Raw genomic sequence first — 18,125 nt, forward strand, 5'->3', positions numbered from 1 at the left:
CCAACTCCCCGTGCTTATTATGGGGAGCGACTGTTCAAGCAGGCACCCTGTTATGCTGAGTTACGCACTGTGTCACCAGTGCGCAGCTATAGCCCGGTACGGTCGATACGTGCTCCTCAGCGTTGCCGTGCTAGAGTTGGCACTCAGCAAAGGAGAAGTGCGCCGGCACAGCACATCTGGCCACCAGTGCGTCTCCTTGATCCAGCCTACCCTGCGCCTGCTCCACGCACGGCAGCCATTCCCCAGCACAGCCCAGTTCGCCCTGTACCAGTGCTCCGCCCGTGCCGGACTATAGTGACCATCCAACCAGGACGGTGTGTGCCAGCCCTGAGCTCCAGATCTCCGGTACGTCTCCATAGCCCAGTACGTCCTGTTCCTGCTCCTCGCACTAGCCCTGAGGTGCGTGTTACCAGTCTGGCACCTCCAAAGCCAGTCCCACGCATCAGGCCTCCAGTGCGCCTGCCCAGTCCAGTAAGTCCTGTTCCTGCTCCTCACACTAGCCCTGAGGTGCGTGTTACCAGGCTGGCACCTCCAAAGCCCGTCCCACGCATCAGGCCTCCAGTGCGCATTCCCTGTCCGGAGCCGCCAGAGTCGCCCGCCTGTCTGGAGCCGCCAGAGTCGCCCGCCTGTCCGGAGCCGCAAGAGTCGCCCGACTGTCTGGGGCCCCAGTCCGGGGTCGGCGGCGAGGGTCCCCACTCCAGAGGCGCCACCTAAGTGGGCCAAGCCGAAGGTGGAGCACCAGAGCCACCGCCGTAAGGAAGGCCCACCCGGACCCTCCCCTTTAGAGTCAGGTTTTGTGGCCGGAGTCCGCACCTTTGGGGGGGGGGGGGGGGGGTACTGTCACGCCCTGGCCATAGAGAGGGTTTTGTTCTCTATTTTGGTTAGGCCAGGGTGTGACTAGGGTGGGCATTCTATGTTCCGTTTTCTATGTTTTGTGTATTTCTTTGTTTTGGCCGGGTATGGTTCTCAATCAGGGACAGCTGTCTATCGTTGTCTCTGATTGGGAGCCATACATAGCCAGCCTGTTTTCCTTTTGGTTTTGTGGGTGGTTACTTTCTGTTTAGTTCATGTTTCTGACGAGAACTGTTTAGCTGTCGTTCGTTTTCTTGTTTTGTTGAAAGTGGTCTATTAAAAGTTAATGATGAGCACTCACCACGCTGCGCCTTGGTCTACTCCTTTCGACTGCCGTTACAGAGGTAGTACAGTATGTACATGTGGGTAGGAATAAAAGAAACTTGGCAATCAGGATATATACGTAATAAAAAGAGTTGCAGCAGCATGTGTAAAGTGTCTATGTGTGTTGGTGTGGTGTCAATGTGTATGTGTGAGCGTATGTAGTGTAAATGTGTGTGTGTGTGTGTTGGAGAGTTAGTGTAGTATGTGTGAATGGAGTCTAGTGAGTGTGCATAGAGCCAGTGTATGGGAGTCAGTGCAAATCAATTAAGATAAATACATAATAAAGGGGGTCAATGTAAATAGTAGGGTAGCCATTTGACTAACTGTTCAGCAGTCTTATGGCTTGTGTCACAGTATCCACAGAAAATGGTGCCCCTCCTCGGCCGGGCGGCGCTCGGCGGTCGTCGGTCTACTAGCTGCCACCGATCTATGTTCTGTGTTCGTTGTGTTTTGTCTGTTAAGTCCGCACCTGTTTCCGTTTCTGTAATTAGTAGGGGGTGTATTTAGTTTGTTCCTTGTGGTTTGTGTTTTGTGTGGGATTGTTTATTTGTCAGCGGGCAGGTCTGTGAATGTTTTGTGTTTTTTGCACATTTTTCCCCAGCGGATTCTCGCTAGAGGAATGTTATATTTGCCGGGCTGCGCCCCGTGCGTATCTTTGTTTTCTCGGGGTTAACTGTGTTCCCGTGTGGTCTCTGGGCACACCCTATGCCCTTTCGTTACGCCGAGTGTTTTTTTCGGTGAAATAAATATACCGTTCTACGGCACAACTGGACTACGTCTCCTGCGTTTGACTCTGCCTTTTCCTCCTGCCTTACGGACTCGTGACAGAATCCCGCACCAAATAAAATATGGAGTCAGCAGGAGCGGAAGCACCGTCAGTGGCCGAACAGGTGTCACAGCACCCCAACCTCCTCCACCGCCTGGGCTCGGTGATGGACCAAGTGCTGGCCAGATTGGAGAACTGGGAGAGAGGGGCTTCAATCACCAGACCAGCTCCGGTTCCTCATTCGGCGCCTCTACAAACCCCACCTGAAGCGGGCACGAGCGGCATCCGGATTACACCACCGAGGGAGTTTGAGGGGACAGCTACGGGATGTAAGGGGTTTTTACTACAGATTGAACTCTACCTGGCAACCGTTCGCCCCTCTCCCTCCGACGAAGAAAAGGTGAGCGCCATTGTCTCTTGTCTTAAAGGTAGAGCCCTGGAATGGGCAAACGCGGTTTGGGATGGCCCAGACTCGGCTCGGGGTGACTACTCGGAGTTCACCCGCCGCTTCCGGGCGGTATTCGATCATCCCCCGGAGGGCAGGGCGGCGGGTGAGTGATTGTTTCACTTAAGACAGGGGACGAGGAGCGCTCAGGACTTCGCCCTGGAGTTCAGGACTCTCGCCGCGGGGTCGGGGTTGACATGCTTCGAAGTACGGTAATGGAATATTTAGACATTTTTTGTCACGAATTGCGCCATGCGCACGACCCTGATTTACCATTTCGGATAGTGTCTGGGACGCACGAACAAAACTCCGCTATTCGGATATAACGATGGATTATTTTGGACCAAACCAACATTTGTTATTGAAGTAGCAGTCCTGGGAGTGCATTCTGACGAAGACAACAAAAGGTAATCAAACTTTTATAATAGTAAATCTGATTTTGGTGAAGGCTAAACTTGCCGGGTGTCTAAATAGCTAGCCCGTGATGGCTGGGCTATGTACTTAGAATATTGCAAAATGTGCTTTCACCAAAAAGCTATTTTAAAATCGGACATATCGAGTGCATAGAGGAGTTCTGTATCTATAATTCTTAAAATAATTGTTATGCTTTTTGTGAACGTTTATCGTGAGTAATTTAGTAAATTGTTAGCAAATTCCCCGGAAGTTTGCGGGGGGTATGCTAGTTCTGAACGTCACATGCTAATGTAAAAAGCAGTTTTTTGATATAAATATGAACTTGATTGAACAAAACATGCATGTATTGTATAACATAATGTCCTAGGTGTGTCATCTGATGAAGATCATCAAAGGTTAGTGCTGCATTTAGCTGTCTTCTGGGTTTTTGTGACATTATATGCTAGCTTGAAAAATGGGTGTCTGATTATTTCTGGCTTGGTACTCTGCTGACATAATCTAATGTTTTGCTTTCGCTGTAAAGCCTTTTTGAAATCGGACAGTGTGTTTAGATAAAGGAGAGTCTTGTCTTTAAAATGCTGTGAAATAGTCATATGTTTGAAAAATTGAAGTTTTTGTATTTTTGAGGAATTTGTAATTCGCGCCACGCCTATCATTGGATATTGGAGCAGGTGTTCCGCTAGCGGAACGTGTAGATGTAAGAGGTTTTAAGGGGTGGTCGAGGGAGTGCTCAGGTAGATGTATAGGAGTTTCCATCGGTGCAACCACGGTGGAGAGTCCAGACCAAGTCTCTACTGTGCACATTCCCTCTGAATATGCCGATTTGGCTATCGCCTTCAGTAAGACGAAGGCGACCCAATTACCACCCCATCGACAGGGGGATTGTGCGATAAACCTCCAGGCTGACGCGGTCCTTCCTAAAAGCCACGTGTATCCTCTGTCTCAGGAGGAGACAGTGGCTATGGAGACATATGTCGCTGAGTCCTTGAGACAGGGATCCATTCGGCCATCTAAATCCCCTGTCTCCTCGAGTTTCTTTTTTGTGAAGAAGAAGGAGGGAGGTCTGCGCCAGTGCATTGACTATAGAGGTCTAAATTCGATCACAGTGGGGTTCAGTTACCCGCTACCTCTCATTGCTACGGCGGTGGAGTCATTTCACGGGGCGTGCTTCTTCACCAAACTAGATCTCAGGAGCGCGTATAACCTGGTGCGTATCCGAGGGGGAGACGAGTGGAAAACCGCATTTAGTACCACATCTGGCCATTATGAGTACCTCGTCATGCCGTATGGGTTGAAAAATGCTCCCGCTGTCTTCCAATCCTTTGTGGACGAGGTTCTCAGAGACATGCTCGGACAGGGTGTGGTGGTGTACATAGATGACATTCTGATCTACTCCGCCATACGCGCCGCGCATGTGGCTCTGGTGCGCAAAGTGCTTGGGCGGCTGCTGGAGCATAACCTATACGTCAAGGCTGAGAAATGTGAGTTCTCCAAACGATCCGTCTCTTTCCTGGGATATCGCATTTCCACCACTGGGGTGGTGATGGAGTGTGATCGCGTTACGGCCGTGCGTAATTGGCCGACCCCTACCACGGTGAAGGAGGTGCAGCGGTTCTTGGGGTTCGCCAATTATTACCGGAGGTTTATCCGGGGTTTTGGTCAGGTGGCAGCTCCCATTACCTCACTGATGAAGGGGGGTCCGGTGCGACTGCGTTGGTCGGCAGAGGCGGACAGAGCCTTCCGTCGTCTGAAGGGTCTGTTTACCGACGCTCCGGTGCTGGCGCATCCGGATCCCTCTTTGCCATTCATAGTAGAGGTGGACGCGTCTGAGGCTGGGGTCGGAGCAGTGCTGTCGCAGCGCTCGGGCGCTCCTCCGAAGCTCCGCCCCTGTGCAATCTTTTCTAAGAAGCTGAGTCCGGCAGGGCAACTATGACGTGGGGGACAGGGAGTTGTTGGCCGTGGTCAAAGCTTTGACAGTGTGGAGACATTGGCTTGAGGGGGCACGTCACCCTTTTCTCATCTGGACCGACCACCGTAACCTGGAGTACATCCGAGCAGCGAGGGGACTTAATCCTCGTCAGGCCAGGTGGGCCATGTTCTTTACGAGGTTCCAATTCACCCTTTCCTACATTCCGGGGTCTCGGAACCGGAAGGCCGACGCACTGTCGCGTCTCTACGACTCCGAGGAACGGACCATCGATCCGACTCCCATACTCCCGGCGTCCTGTCTAGTGGCACCGGTGGTATGGGAGGTGGATACGGACATCGAGCGGGCGGTTCAGGCGGAACCCACTCCCCCTCAATGTCCCGTGGGTCTGAAGTTCGTTCCGCTTGGTGTTCGCGATCGTCTAATCCGATGGGCTCACACTCTACCCTCCTCGGGTCATCCTGGAGTGGAACAGACAGTGCGAGGCCTGAAAGGAAAGTACTGGTGGCCCACCTTGGCTGAGGATGTAAGACACTATGTCTCTTCCTGTTCGGTGTGCTCCCAGTGCAAGGCTCCTAGGCACCTGCCTCGGGGGAAATTACAGCCCTTCCCCGTTCCACAGCGGCCTTGGTCTCACCTCTCGGTGGATTTCCTTACGGCTCTCCCGCCATCTCAGGGGAACACTACCATCCTGGTTGTTGTGGATCGGTTCTCGAAGTCCTGCCGTCTGCTCCTACGGCCCTACAGACCGCGGAGGCCCTATTCACCCATGTCTTCCGGCACTACGGGGTGCCCGAGGACATCGTATCTGATCGGGGTCCCCAGTTTACTTCCAGGGTGTGGAGGTCGTTTATGGAGAGGCTGGGGGTCTCGGTCAGCCTGACCTCGGGTTTTCACCCCGAGAGTAATGGGCAGGTTGAGCGCATTAACCAGGATGTGGGCAGGTTCCTGCGGTCGTATTGCCAGGACCGGCCAGGGGAGTGGGCGAGGTTCGTGCCATGGGCCAAGATGGCCCAGAACTCTCAGCGCCACTCCTCTACTAACCTGTCACCTTTCCAGGTAGTGTTAGGTTATCAGCCGGTCCTGGTGCCCTGGCAGCAGAGCCAGACAGAGGCTGCTGCGGTGGAGGAATGGGTACAGCGCTCTCAAGAGACCTGGAGGGCTGTCCAGGAATGCCTGAGGCGATAGGTCGACAGAAAGAGAGCGCTGACCGCCACCGCAGTGAGGCTCCCGTTTATAATCCGGGGGACAGAGTCTGGCTCTCGACCCGGAACCTGCCCCTCCACCTGCCCTGCCGGAAGCTGGGTCCGCGGTTTGTGGGGCCGTTCAAAGTCCTGAGGAGAATAAACGAGGTGTGTTATAGGTTGCAACTCCCATCATACTACCGTATTAACCCCTCGTTTCATGTGTCTCTCCTCAGGCCGGTGGTAGCTGGTCCACTACAGGACGCTGAGGTGCGGAGGTCCCTCCTCCCCCCCCTGGACATCGGGGGGGGCCCGGCGTACACAGTCCGGGCCATCCTGGACTCCCGGCGTCGGGTAGGGGGCTTGCAGTACCTCGTGGACTGGGAGGGGTACGGTCCGGAGGAGAGGTGCTGGGTTCCGGTGAGGGACATTTTGGATCCCACTATGCTCCAGGAGTTCCATCGTCTCCGTCCGGACCGGCCAGCGCCTCGCCCTCCGGGCCGTCCCCGAGGCCGGCGTCGGCGCGCTGCGGGAGCCGCGCGTCAGGGGAGGGGTACTGTCACAGTATCCACAGAAAATGGTGCCCCTCCTCAGCCGGGCGGCGCTCGGCGGTCGTCGTCGCCGGTCTACTAGCTGCCACCGATATATGTTCTGTGTTCATTGTGTTTTGTCTGTTTAAGTCCGCACCTGTTTCCGTTTCTGTAATTAGTAGGGGGGGTATTTAGTTTGTTCCTTGTGGTTTGTGTTTTGTTCAGGATTGTTTATTCGTCAGCGGGCAGGTCTGTGAACGTTTTGTGTTTTTTGCACATTTTCATGCACAAGTTCATGTAACATTTTGACCGAAAAGTTGAGTAAATAAAAAAAAGGCTGTGGAACCAGTTATTTAATTATACTTAGCTGAAACAACCAGAGTGTGACACTAGCGTATGAAACCCATACTAAACATTACACATGCACGTGCACACACACAGTGTATACAGTATAAGCATTGGGGCCATCTGAGACTCCCTTCTGGAAGATGAGTGAGGCAGGCTCTCTGATCAGGTCCAACTAAACTGGTCCGTCCCCTTGGCAGAAAGCTCTGAAGAGACAGCAGAGGAAGATGTACAGAGCACCAGAGACTATTGGAGGGGCCCAGGCCTATTGAAAGTGCTGCGTGTGTGTGTACGTGTGCGCACGGTGTGTGTGTGTGTGTGTGTGTGTGTGTGTGTGTGTGTGTGTGTGTGTGTGTGTGTGTGTGTGTGTGTGTGTGTGTGTGTGTGTGTGTGTGTGTGTGTGTGTGTGTGTGTGTGTGTTTAAGTGGTGAATTAACAATGTTGAGAGGGCTGGGTAAGTGGCTCAGAGTGGTCTCACTGCCAGAGCATATTCATTTCAAAGCCAACTCTGAGACACACACTAGGGAAAGGGAGAGCATGGAGGCTTAGTGGCTAATCTGGTCAGAGTGTGTGCTGGAAGCTGTGCTGAATATTCAATACACTGGACGAAAACATAGATTTCCACATCAGTAGCAATGCTCTCCCTTTAGGATAGTTCTACAATCTGAGATTTTACCTTGTGTACTTGCAGCTTGTGTTTGAGTGTGTGTCCATGAGTGTGCACGTTTTTGTGTGTGAGTGAAAAAGTCTCAGTAGCAGGACTTGAAATGGATCTATCTACTCTTCATGTTTTTCATAAAAGAAGAAAAGTAAGTTGTGACCTTAAATTACATAAGGTTGGCTTGAACTGCATCCAGCAGTGTTTGGTTTCACATTGGTTCTGGGAACGAAGCCATTAGCTTTCTGACCGGTAAAACAGAAACGTTTTTAAACGTTCTGAAAACGGAAGTGGAAATTTCGCCTGTTGTATGATTTTTTTTTTTATGTTGCAGGGAGATTCTGAGAACATTTTACTCCAGTTCCTTTAAAGGCTTCCTGGGTGGTTTTATTAACTCTCTGAAAACCAAAATTAGAGTTTTTTTAAAATAACTTCCTTAAAACTTTCACACAAATGTTCAAAAAGACTTTTAGGAAGACTGATAGCTTATTTTGGGTTAACTTTTTTGAACTCCAAGAACCGATAGAACACATGAAAACACTTTTTTTTATTGTGACACGATCACTGTGATTCAAACCTATAATCTTCTGTTCTCTATCCATGGAATTACTCCACCGCGCCACCAGAATGGAGCAAGTTTTTTTTTTTATACATACAAACCCAATTATTTTTGTCTATTCAAACAGACTAACGAAACAAACACTCATTAAGATCAGCTGTGGCCAATTAGTGGATGAGGCCAACACACCTGAACAAACAGACGATAGAGTTTTGTTGATGCTGAGAATGGAATGTATTTGTTTTTAAATAACATTCTTTGAACATTAAAGTTTTCTTGTGGTGTTTATGGAAAGTTTTCTTAATGTTTTCGGAACAATTTGAGAACATTAATTTAAATAGAACCATCAGGAAACCTGTAGGAAACGTTGAAGTATTTCAGTGTTGAAGTACTGAAATTCCCACATAAGAACGTTGATTCTTAACATTCTTGGAACAGTTTGAAAACATTACTTTAAATAGAGCCATGAGGAAACCTGAAGGAATCATTATGTTGAAGTACTGAAATTCCCACAAAAGATCATTGTTTCTTAACGTTCTCTGAAGTATTTGAGAACATTCCCAATTTCAAACCAGTTGGAGAATGTTCCTAAAACATTTAAATTAAATGTAACCATGTCTGAACTTTTAGGAAACATTCTGCTAAAGTAGTGGTCACCAACAGGTGGATCGCAATCAACTGGTCGATCTCCAAGGCATTCCTAGTTGATTGACAAACATTTCTGTTAAAAAAACTATGATAAAGCATTGTGTTCCTATTTATTTTTTATTTGTCTCGCACTGTTGGCAGAAGTTACATCCAATTTAGCTGCCCTGCACGCCGGGTAGGCGAAGTGTTCCCATTTTGAACCATTTTATGTGTCTGAAGGTACAAACTATATACAGTTGAAGTCGGAAGTTTACATACACTTAGGTTGGAGTCATTAAAACTAGGTTTACAACCACTCCACAAATTTCTTGTTAACAAAATATAGTTTTGGCAAGTCGGTTAGGACATCTACCTTGTGCATGACAAGTCATTTTTTCAACAATTATTTATAGACAGATTATTTCACTTATAATTCACTGTCTCACAATTCCAGTGGGTCAGGAGTTTACATACACTAAGTTGACTGTTCCTTTAACCTGTTAGGGCTAGGGGGCAGCATTTGCACGTCTGGATAAAAAAAATGTACCCGATTTAATCTGGTTACTAATCCTACCCAGTAACTAGAATATGCATATACTTATTATATATGGATAGAAAACACTCTAAAGTTTCTAAAACTGTTTGAATGGTGTCTGTGAGTATAACAGAACTCATTTGGCAGGCAAAACCCTGAGACATTTTCTGACAGGAAGTGGATACCTGATGTGTTGTATTACCTTTAAACCTATCCCATTGAAAAACACAGGGGCTGAGGAATATTTTGGCACTTCCTATTGCTTCCACTAGATGTCACCAGCCTTTACAAAGTGTTTTGAGTCTTCTGGAGGGAGATCTGACCGAACAAGAGCCATGGAACGATGATGTCCCATTAGACACCTGGCGCGCGAGTTCATGTTGGGTACCCTCGTTCCAATACGTTATAAAAGAGTATGCATTCGTCCACCTTGAATATTATTCATGTTCTGGTTAAAAAAGGCCCTAATGATTTATGCTATACAACGTTTGACATGTTTGAACGAACGTAAATATATTTTTTCCCCTCGTTCATGACGAGAAGTCCGGCTGGCTTAGATCATGTGCTAACAAGACGGAGATTTTTGGACATAAATTATGAGCTTTTTTGAACAAAACTACATTCGTTATGGACCTGTGATACCTGGAAGTGACATCTGATGAAGAGAATCAAAGGTAATGGATTATTTACATAGTATTTTCGATTTTAGATCTCCCCAACATGACGTCTAGTCTGTATCGCAACGCGTATTTTTCTGGGCGCAGTGCTCAGATTATTGCAAAGTGTGATTTCCCAGTAAGGTTATTTTTAAATCTGGCAAGTTGATTGCGTTCAAGAGATGTAAATCTATAATTCTTTAAATGACAATATAATATTTTACCAATGTTTTCTAATTTTAATTATTTAATTTGTGACGCTGACTTGACTGCCGGTTATTGGAGGGAAACGATTTCCTCAACATCAATGCCATAGTAAAACGCTGTTTTTGGATATAAATATGAACTTGATAGAACTAAAAATGCATGCATTGTCTAACATAATGTCCTAGGAGTGTCATCTGATGGAGATTGTAAAAGGTTAGTGCATCATTTTAGCTGGTTTTATGGTTTTGGTGACCCTGTCTTTGAATTGACAAAACATTACACACAACTCTTGTAAATGTACTGTCCTAACATACTCTAAATGTATGCTTTCGCCGTAAAACCTTTTTGAAATCATAAAACGTGGTTAGATTAAGGAGATGTTTATCTTTCAAAGGGTGTAAAATAGTTGTATGTTTGAAAAATTTGAATTTTGACATTTATTTGGATTCAAATTTGCCGCTCTTGAAATGCACCTGCTGTTGATGGAGTGCACCACGGGTGGCACGCTAGCGTCCCACCTAGCCCATAGAGGTTAAACAGCTCGAAAAATTCCAGAAAATTATGTCATGGCTTTAGAAGCTTCTGATAGGCTAATTGACATCATTTGAGTCAATTGGAGGTGTACCTGTGGATGTATTTATATATGTACTGTGAACCATCAGATCCTCCTCTCCACCCTCTCCGAGTTGGGCATCTCCGGCACGGCCCACGCTTGGATTGCGTCCTACCTGACAGGTCGCTCCTACCAGGTGGCGTGGCGAGAATCTGTCTCCGCACCATGCGCTCTCACCACTGGTGTCCCCCAGGGCTCTGTTCTAGGCCCTCTCCTATTCTCGCTATACACCAAGTCACTTGGCTCTGTCATATCCTCACATGGTCTCTCCTATCATTGCTATGCAGACGACACACAATTAATCTTCTCCTTTCCCCCTTCTGATAACCAGGCGGCGAATCGCATCTCTGCATGTCTGTCAGACATATCAGTGTGGATGACGGATCACCACCTCAAGCTGAACCTCGGCAAGACGGAGCTGCTCTTCCTCCCGGGGAAGGACTGCCCGTTCCATGATCTCGCCATCACGGTTGACAACTCCCTTGTGTCCTCCTCCCAGAGTGCTAAGAACCTTGGCGTGATCCTGGACAACACCCTGTCGTTCTCCACTAACATCAAGGCGGTAACCCGATCCTGTAGGTTCACGCTCTACAACATTCGCAGAGTACGACCCTGCCTCACACAGGAAGCGGCGCAGGTCCTAATCTGGGCACTTGTCATCTCCCGTCTGGATTACTGCAACTCGCTGTTGGCTGGGCTCCCTGCCCGTGCCATTAAACCCCTACAACTCATCCAGAACGCCGCAGCCCGTCTGGTGTTCAACCTTCCCAAGTTCTCTCACGTCACCCCGCTCCTCCGCTCTCTCCACTGGCTTCCAGTTGAAGCTCGCATCCGCTACAAGACCATGGTGATTGCCTACGGAGCTGTGAAGGGAACGGCACCTCCATACCTTCAGGCTCTGATCAGGCCCTACACCCAAACAAGGGCACTGCGTTCATCCACCTCTGGCCTGCTGGCCCCCCTACCTCTGAGGAAGCACAGTTCCCGCTCAGCCCAGTCAAAACTGTTCGCTGCTCTGGCACCCCAATGGTGGAACAAGCTCCCTCACGACGCCAGGACAGCGGAGTCAATCACCACCTTCCGGAGACACCTGAAACCCCACCTCTTTAAGGAATACCTAGGATAGGATAAAGTAATCCTTCCAACCCCCCCCCCCCCCCCTTAAAATATTTAGATGCACTATTGTAAAGTGGTTGTTCCACTGGATATCATAAGGTGAATGCACCAATTTGTAAGTCGCTCTGGATAAGAGCGTGTGCTAAATGACTTAAATGTAAATGTATTTTAAGGCCTACCTTCAAACTCTTGATGCTTCACATCATGGGAAAATCAAATGAAATCAGCCAAGACCTCAGAAAAACAATTGTAGACCTCCACAAGTCTGGTTCATCCTTGGGAGCAATTTCCAAATGACTGAAGGTACCACATTCATCTGTACAAACAATAGTAAACAGGTATAAACACCATGGGATCACGCAGCCATCATACCGCTCAGGAAGGAGACGCGTTCTGTCTCCTAGAGATGAACGTACTTTGGTGTGAAAAGTGCAAATCAATCCCAGAACAACAGCAAAGGACCTTGTGAAGATGCTGGATGAAACAGGTACAAAAGTATCTACATCCACAGTAAAACAAGTCCTATATCGACATAACCTAAAAGGCCGCTCAGCAAGGAAGAAGCCACTGCTCCAAAACCGCCATAAAAAAGCCAGACTATGGTGTGCAACTGCACATCGGGACAAAGATTGTACTTTTTGGAGAAATGTCCTCTGGTCTGATGAAACAAAAATAGAACTGTTTGGCCATAATGACCATCGTTATGTTTGGAGGAAAAAGGGAGAGGCTTGCAAGCCGAAGAACACCATCCCAACCGTGAAGCATGGGGGTGGCAGCATCATGTTGTGGGGGTGCTTTGCTGCAGGAGGGACTGGTGCACTTCACAAAATAGATGGCATAATGAGGTAGGAGAATTTGGTTGCTTCAATATATCCACATCTCAAGACATCAGTCAGGAAGTTAAAGTTTGGTCACAAATGGGTCTTCCAAATGGACAATGACCCCAAGCATACTTCCAAAGTTGTGGCAAAATGGCTTAAGGACAACAAAGTCAAGGTATTGGAGTGGCCATCACAAAGCCCTGACCTCAATCCTATAGAAAATTTGTGGGCAGAACTGAAAAAGCGTGTGCGAGCAAGGAGGTCTACAAACCTGACATCAGCTCTGTCAGGAGGAATGGGCCAAAATTCAACCAACTTATTGTGGGAAGCTTGTGGAAGGCTACCCGAAACATTTGACCCAAGTTAAACAATTTAAAGGCAATGCTACCAAATACTAATTGAGTGTATGTAAACTTCTGACCCACTGGGAATGTGATGAAAGAAATAAAAGCTGAAATAAATAATTCTCTCTACTATTATTCTGACATTTCACATTCTTAAAATAAAGTGGTGACCTAACTGACCTAAGACAGGGAATTTGTACTAGGATTAAATGTCAGGAATTGTGAAAAACGTAGTTTAAATGTATTTGGCTAAGGTGTATGTAAACTTCCGACTTCAACTGTAGGTCTACCTTTGGCTAATCGGATGGCTCAGATTACCGTGTCTGCTGTAACGTAGCAGGCAAAAAAGAAAGTTCATACTGTGAGAAGGCCAGCATCCCGGAATCACCTCTTCACTGTTGATGTTGAGACTGTTGCTTTGACGGTACTATTTAATGAAGCTGCCAGTTGAGGACTTGTGAGGCGTCTGTTTCTCAAACTAGACACTCAAATGTACTTGTCCTCTTGCTCAGTTGTGCACAGGGGCCTCCCACTTCTCTTTCTATTCTGGTTAGAGCCAGTTTGCGCCGTTCTGTGAAGGGAGTAGTACTCAGCATTGTATGAGATCTTCAGTTTCTTGGCGATTTCTCGCATGGAATAGCCTTAATTTCTCAGAACAATAGACTGACGAGTTTCAGAAGAAGGGTCTTTGTATCTGGCCATTTTGAGCCTGTAATCGAACCCACAAATGCTGATGCTCTAGATACTCAACTAGTCTAAAGAAGGCCAGTTTTATTGCTTCTTTAATCAGCACTACAGTTTTCAACTGTGCTAACATAATTGCAAAAGGGTTTTCTAATGATCAATCAGCCTTTTAAAAGTATAAACTTGGATTAGCTAACATAACGTGCCATTGGAACACAGGAGTGATGGTTGCTGATAATGGGCCTCTGTACGCCTATGAAGATATTCTATAAAAAAATCAGCCGTTTCCATTTACAACATTAACAATGCCTACACTGTATTTCTGATCATTTTGATGTTATTTTAATGGACAAAAAATGTTATTTTCTTTCAAGAACAAAGACATTTCTAAGTGACCCCAAACTTTTGAACGGTAGTGTATATATTTTAAAATGTTGTGAGCAACAATGCATTGGCAATAGCCTACTGCACAAACCTCATGGCAACAGTACTTTTATTAATAGGTTAATGTTGCATAGGCTTAAGTTTATGTCATGTTTGTATTTTGACTCAGAAAACATTGATAACCACTGTGTTAAAGTAATGAAATACAATGAAAATAATGTTATATTCTTTGTCAAGTTCCTTAACCTTTTCCCGTGTGTGTTACAAATATCTCTAACTGTCGCGCCAGAGTGAGTTTATTTATGCGTATGATGTCAGAACGCACTCACTGTTCCAAAATGTGATTGTTACATAACAGGACAGTTAATGCATGCTGCTCTCAAACCAAGGCACGCGAGCTGATAATTATCTATAGGCTGTTTCAACTTGTCAATAAAAAAAAGAAATTCAAACAAGTTTTATTTTCTAGCAACTGTTTGAATTAAGGTGTGTTCTGCCTCCTCATTAATTCACATAGAAGTAGCACATTTCACTGTTGCGGACAATTTACATTTGAGGCATTACTGAGCCAAACAAATGATTTTCTTTGACAGAGCCCAAGCACTTCCCCAGTGTTTCCCAGATCAAGTATGCAGACATTTGCACATCTATTGTCAGAAAAGAACTTGCGCAAACATTTTCCCCCTGGCACATTTTCTGGCTGGCGCTTGCATTGCCTTCATTGTTGTTTTCTTTACTACTATTAACTTTGGACATGTGTGCAAAGTAAGTGCCTTATTGTGTTATCATTATAGCTTGTTTCTGTATATCGTGTTGTCGTTTCTACTGCAGCACACCCTTTGTATGTACGGAGCATACTATATTTATTGTTTTATTCACGTTTTCAAGTTCTAGTGACAAATCATGCATTCCGATTCTTGAATAGATTGTGATGTACACAAATTATGTGCATTTTTAAAGGTTGTGATGTACTTTTTTGAAGGTTGTTCTGATTATGATGAGGTAATGCTAAGCTAATTGCCAGCAATGTGTGGGGCCATGCTTGTTGACATCATACAATGCATTCTGTTGTCACATAAACGTCAGACCAAAGATGTGAAGGGATGGTTCATTAGTCTTTCAAGTAAACTTCCGTAAGTGAATGATGGAAGTGAATGATGGTAGACGACACAACTCCCTTCAACATACATGCTGCAAACAGACCAAACTTATCATCAAACTCTTACATTTGGTTGATGTGAAAAACAAACATGGCAGCGCGCACAAACTACCCATCGTCGGATTACTTGTACATTTTTTGAAAGTGTTTTACTCAATTATGTCGATCACCGGTGAGCTCACACGTAATGAATTGTACAGTGGGGCAAAAAAGTATTTAGTCAGCCATCAATTGTGCAAGTTCTCCCACTTAAAAACACGAGAGAGGCCTGTAATTTTCATCATAGGTACACGTCAACTATGACAGACAAAATTTGAAAACAAATTCCTGAAAATCACATTGTAGGATTTTTTATGAATTTATTTGTAAATCATGGTGGAAAATAAGTATTTGGTCACCTACAAACAAGCAAGATTTCTGGCTCTCACAGACCTGTAACTTATTCTTTAAGAGGCTCCTCTGTCCTCCACTCGTTACCTGTATTAATGGCACCTGTTTGAACTTGTTATCAGTATAAAAGACACCTGTCCACAACCTCAAACAGTCACACTCCAAACTCCACTATGGCCAAGACCAAAGAGCTGTCAAAGGACACCAGAAACAAAATTGTAGACCTGAACCAGGCTGGGAAGACTGAATCTGCAATAGGTAAGCAGCTTGGTTTGAAGAAATCAACTGTGGGAGCAATTATTAGGAAATGGAAGACATACAAGACCACTGATAATCTCCCTCGATCTGGGGCTCCACGCAAGATCTCACCCTGTGGGGTCAAAATGATCACAAGAACGGTGAGCAAAAATCCCAGAACCACACGGGGGGACCTAGTGAATGACCTGCAGAGAGCTGGGACCAAAGTAACAAAGCCTACCATCAGCAAGGGCATTGAAGATGAAACGTGGCTGGGTCTTTCAGCATGGCAATGATCCCAAACACACCGCCCGGGCAACGAAGGAGTGGCTTCGTAAGAAGCATTTCAAGGTCCTGGAGTGGCCTAGCCAGTCTCCAGATCTCAACCCCATAGAAAATCTTTGCAGGGAGTTGAAAGTCCGTGTTGCCCAGCGACAGCCCCAAAACATCACTGCTCTAGAGGAGATCTGCATGGAGGAATGGGCCAAAATACCAGCAACAGTGTGTGAAAACCTGGTGAAGACTTACAGAAAACGTTTGACCTGTGTCATTGCCAACAAAGGGTATATAACAAAGTATTGAGAAACTTTTGTTATTGACCAAATACTTATTTTCCACCATAATTTGCAAATAAATTCATAAAAAATCCTACAATGTGATTTTCTGGATTTTTTTCTCTCATTTTGTCTGTCATAGTTCAAGTTTACCTATGATGAAACTTACAGGCCTCTCTCATCTTTTTAGGTGGGAGAACTTGCACAATTGGTGGCTGACTAAATACTTTTTTGCTCCACTGTAAATAGTAATTGCTATTAGTTAATTCATATTATGGTGTCTGTCAGTCGAGAGCTCAATAGGACCGTTTGTGTTAGGTCACTCTTTCCTCAGTTAGCGCTACAACTAATACAGCCTGCATTTTCCGGTTTGGATGAGAGTTGTGTTATGCTGTTGCTACTTCTGTGAATGTCGGAACATTGCATCCAAAACGAAACTGCTCACATTGAGGACATAACGTTGTGAAGACTATTTATGCAAAATGTTTCTGTGTAAAAACAGTGTGGCTAGCTCAAACGCTGACTGTTGTGTCTATCGTAACTGGACGTTATAAATAACTGTTCTAATCACACCGGTTTGAGCGTATGTTGCAGGGACCACCGTAGAATGATCACACTTGTGTGTTCGTACGTGTCAAAGGGTTAAAAGCGCTAATAATGTTCCAAAGCCAAGCAACTATCCTGCACCATTCACAGAAAGCTGTACACTAAATAACCAAAGGACAACCACACTCTCACCAAGCTCTAAGAAACATATGGTTCTCAGAACATTATGTGATAGCTGGGCAGTGACCACTATGGCTGCTGTTGGAGCGGAGAGCTGTCACTTACACTTGGATGTCCAGCATAATCCTCTTGTCCTCTTCCACGTGGATGCCCCAGATGCAGTCCTGGCCTTTGTCGTAGGTCTCCGGCCAGTTTGGAGAGAGAACCACCCCGGCTGAGTCTGTGATTTCACCACTACACACAGCTGGGACACACACACAAACACAGAGTCAAATCCAAGTACTGAGAAACACATTAATTCATGGCCAACACTTTTGTGATAATCCAAAATAGTTCGCACAAAGATAAAAGTAAACACCAAGATCAAGCTAACAGCATGTACATGTACGCCTACTCACAGTAAAGTGATTGAACATCTAAAATGGCAGTGCCAGCTGAGCTAATGATATGAAATAACATGTGGTTTTGCTGTTGGTCTGGGGACTGTGGGACATCTTTCAAATGCCGTGTGAATTCACATGGGTAAATAAGAGACGGCGATGAAAGAGCATCACTGCTGAACAGAATACCATTCATAATGACTTTCCATGCTCCTTGAAAACTCAAGAGCAAGAGGGGTGGTATAGAACCATTACAAATGGCTAACACTGTAAAATACAGTACTGTAGCTCAGCAGAAATTGAATCCTTTAATGTCTACCTTTGCCGAAGAGCTGTAAGATCAAGGGCAGTGTGGTGTGGGGGCACAGTGCGGGGGAAGTAGATAAAGTGTAAGCGGTTGTGAGGTCAGTGTGTGTGTGTCTGTGGGAAAGAGAAAGAGTGAGAGAGAAAAAGCTAAAGTAAAGGGGGGAAAGGGAGCAAGAGAGTGAGAGAGAGAGAGAAATAAAGAAAGAAAGGAAGAATTAATGAAAGAAAAGGATGGTGAAAGAGAAAGAGAGAGAGCAGCAGGGAGAAAGAGAGAATACAGGCTTTGATGGCCATTGGCCATATGGCTCAGTGTGTAGCCTAGACTGCACAGGGGAATACCTTTAGTCTGTAGCACTACTGAAACCTGCCCTCGAAACACATG

At 46.1% G+C, this 18,125-nt stretch overlaps 1 protein-coding gene across 5 annotated transcripts in view; it reads right to left on the minus strand.

Moving 5' to 3' along the window:
* Positions 1-18,125, minus strand: part of LOC106603277 (seizure protein 6) — a 260,472-nt gene that overhangs the window by 23,220 nt on the left and 219,127 nt on the right. For all 5 annotated transcript variants that reach the window (XM_014196718.3, XM_014196715.3, XM_014196719.3 and 2 more), the window contains exon 9: positions 17,163-17,301. In XM_014196718.3, the coding sequence (XP_014052193.2) occupies positions 17,163-17,301 (139 nt within the window). The remainder of the gene's footprint in view (positions 1-17,162; positions 17,302-18,125) is intronic.

This window comes from Salmo salar, chromosome 04 (genome assembly GCF_965601325.2).
Source record: "Salmo salar chromosome 04, fSalSal1, whole genome shotgun sequence".
Lineage (NCBI taxonomy): Eukaryota > Metazoa > Chordata > Actinopteri > Salmoniformes > Salmonidae > Salmo > Salmo salar.